The sequence below is a fragment of the Glycine max genome, chromosome 10 (assembly GCF_000004515.6).
Source record: "Glycine max cultivar Williams 82 chromosome 10, Glycine_max_v4.0, whole genome shotgun sequence".
Taxonomy (NCBI): domain Eukaryota; kingdom Viridiplantae; phylum Streptophyta; class Magnoliopsida; order Fabales; family Fabaceae; genus Glycine; species Glycine max.
Window position 1 is genome coordinate 42215770 of NC_038246.2, and position 2542 is coordinate 42218311.

The window sequence follows — 2542 nt, forward strand, 5'->3', positions numbered from 1 at the left end:
GTCTTACAAAGATAGTTTATAAAGTGAGAATTACTCCTCACTTATATAGTTTATCTCGACACTAGACGTGACAATCATAGGGATCCTTCCACACCTCCCCTCACTCTCATCAACCATGTCAAAAAGTAGGTTTTCATGAGTTTAGCTCAACCCTACAAACTCAGCTTGTAAAGTGAGGATTACTCTCCACTTATATAGTTTATCTCGACAGTTATTCGATATAGAACTTCAACATGCCCCATCACCACACCTCCTCTCACACTCATCAACCTAGAGCATAACAATTATAAGGATCCTTCCACATATATTATTGTACATGTGTGTTTTTTTTTTTTATGATTTGCAAGCATTTCAAGTCAGTTAAATGGAAAAATACAATAAGAGCGTGTATAGTTGTGAAATTTGTTTTTCCACGTTATAGGTACAAGGTATATATTGATATAATTAAGGGTTGATCAAGGTTTTACCCTCAATTTTCTAAGATTCTAATTTTTAGTCCTTTAAAAGTTTTTTAAAACAAATTTTATTCATTAGTTAATTTTTATCAGCGTTTTTAATCTCATTTTTTTCCAATTTTAGTTCCTTATTTATTTTTATTGCTCAAGTTTAGTCCTTGTGTTTGTTCATTTTTAATCCCTTATTTTTATATATTTTTAACTAATTTGAGCAATAAAATAAATGAAGGACACAAAATAGATTAAAAAAATGAGGGACTAAAAATATTTACAAAAAATTAATGGAGGACTAAAAATTATTATAAATTTGGAGGGACTAAAAATTAGAACTTTAAAAAAATTGAAGGACTAAAAACTTAATTAATCATATAATTAATAACTATTTTTTGTTGACCTAAAGTAAACCTTTAAGAAAAATCTTTTTACTTTAAATTAAAAAGTTATATATTCAATATTTGTTTTTATCAACACATGTACTTTATTTATTTTTTCCTTAATGTTAATTTATAAAACTTAAACTCAAAATCCTATCCTTTTGTGTTGTGCATGTGATGATCTTTTTGTAAAACTACTTTTGTCTCAAAAGTTATTTTCTAGTTGACATAGTATTGATACTCATTTATTATAATTTTGTCCAACACAACTCAAATAAAATAATTTCATATAGTAAAAATTAAAAACAACATTACCTATTTACCTTTTTAAATTTCAATATAAGTAACTACATTTATTAAATCATTTAACATTTATTTATTTTTTCTTCTAATTTTACTTAGTAAACCCATTAAATAATGAAGCTAAAATTAGAAAGCAATCAATAATATCCTAATTTATAAAAACATTTAAAAAAACCCAGAAACTATTCTAAAACAAAAAAGATTAAATGTTTTTACCTATATTTCCAATGCCTTAAACCGGAAAAAAAAAAAGAAAAAAGAAAAGAAAGATGCTATATTAAGTAAAGAGAATGTGCCACCCAACGAATGAAAACAGGCAGCCAAGCGAAGCCGAGTCAAGTGAAGCCGAGCTGTATGACAGATAAGTCGGCTCCACTTTGATGACCCTTTCTTTCTTTCACCTTCCCAACCTGAACGAACGTGTACGTGTGCATCTTCTTTCTTTGTATATAAAGAATTTCACCACCATCATTCTTCAACCCAATCACTCTTCTCAATTCTCATATTCCAATGTCAAATCCTCAAACAAACAATAACCGCCACCAGCCCAGCCGCCTGCAGCGCCGCGCCCCCTCCTCCCTGCAAATAAACCGCGCCGTCGAGTGGAACGTCGCCATCCCCCTCCTCTCCCCGCTCGCATCCTCTCCGCCGCCGATGGAGCTAAAACCGCCGCAAGAGCCGCCGCAGCGGGAGGCGGAGAAGGTCACCGTGTCGTTCAAGAAGTGGCAGCACCCCGCCGCACCTTTCTGTTACGAGCCCGCTCCCATGGTGCCTCCCTTCGTTCCCGTGTAGATATACAAACCAAAGAAAAAGAAGAAGATGAAGGAACAGAGAGAGTTTTAGGATGCTGCTATCTAATGGTTCATACTACTATTTAGATAGAATGAAGAAGATCTAACGCTGTATTTTTAATTAATTATTATTGTTCCTTTTTTTTTGTTGGGGAGAGGCTTTGCCTTGTTTTGCACACGGGGATTATCATGTTCATGCTTCATTCATTCATGTGATATGAATGAACATTACACCCCCTCTGTGTTTTTTTCTCTCTCTCTTTTTTTAGCTTTTCCCCGTTTTTTTTTTTATGCCTTTTCATTTTGGGGCTTAAATTAAACTACTTACTTCATAGGAATATCTCTCTTTTCTTCTTCTCAGCAAAAAATAAAAAAGAAATCTCTCTCTCTCTTCTTCTTCTTCTTAATTTACAGTTTTTGCACAAATTGTTTCTTTTGATTAGATTGTACAAAACTAGAAATCAGCCCAACAAGGAAAAAATAATGAAAGTAATTTTTTAATCTATTCTTAACGTAATTTTAGTAATTTCTTCTATGGATTTCTGTGTGGGTGCGTGTGAGCCTGCAAGGAGCCCAAGGTTCCAAGTTCCAACACAGGGAATCATTTGTGTGCTGGTTG

The 2542-nt window shown here is 33.0% G+C and overlaps 1 protein-coding gene across 1 annotated transcript; it reads left to right on the forward strand.

Moving 5' to 3' along the window:
* Positions 1-1337: 1337 nt before the first annotated feature.
* LOC100809114 (uncharacterized protein At4g14450, chloroplastic) lies at positions 1338-2313 on the forward strand. The gene has a single exon (XM_006589235.4). It carries the CDS (start codon positions 1643-1645, stop codon positions 1922-1924), a length of 282 nt encoding a protein of 93 aa, XP_006589298.1. The 5' UTR covers positions 1338-1642; the 3' UTR covers positions 1925-2313.
* The last annotated feature ends 229 nt before the right edge of the window (positions 2314-2542 follow it).

Excerpts from the sequence above, each read along its gene's own strand:
- LOC100809114 (XM_006589235.4), top strand. The coding sequence starts at position 1,643 with ATGTCAAATCCTCAAACAAACAATAACCGCCACCAGCCCAGCCGCCTG.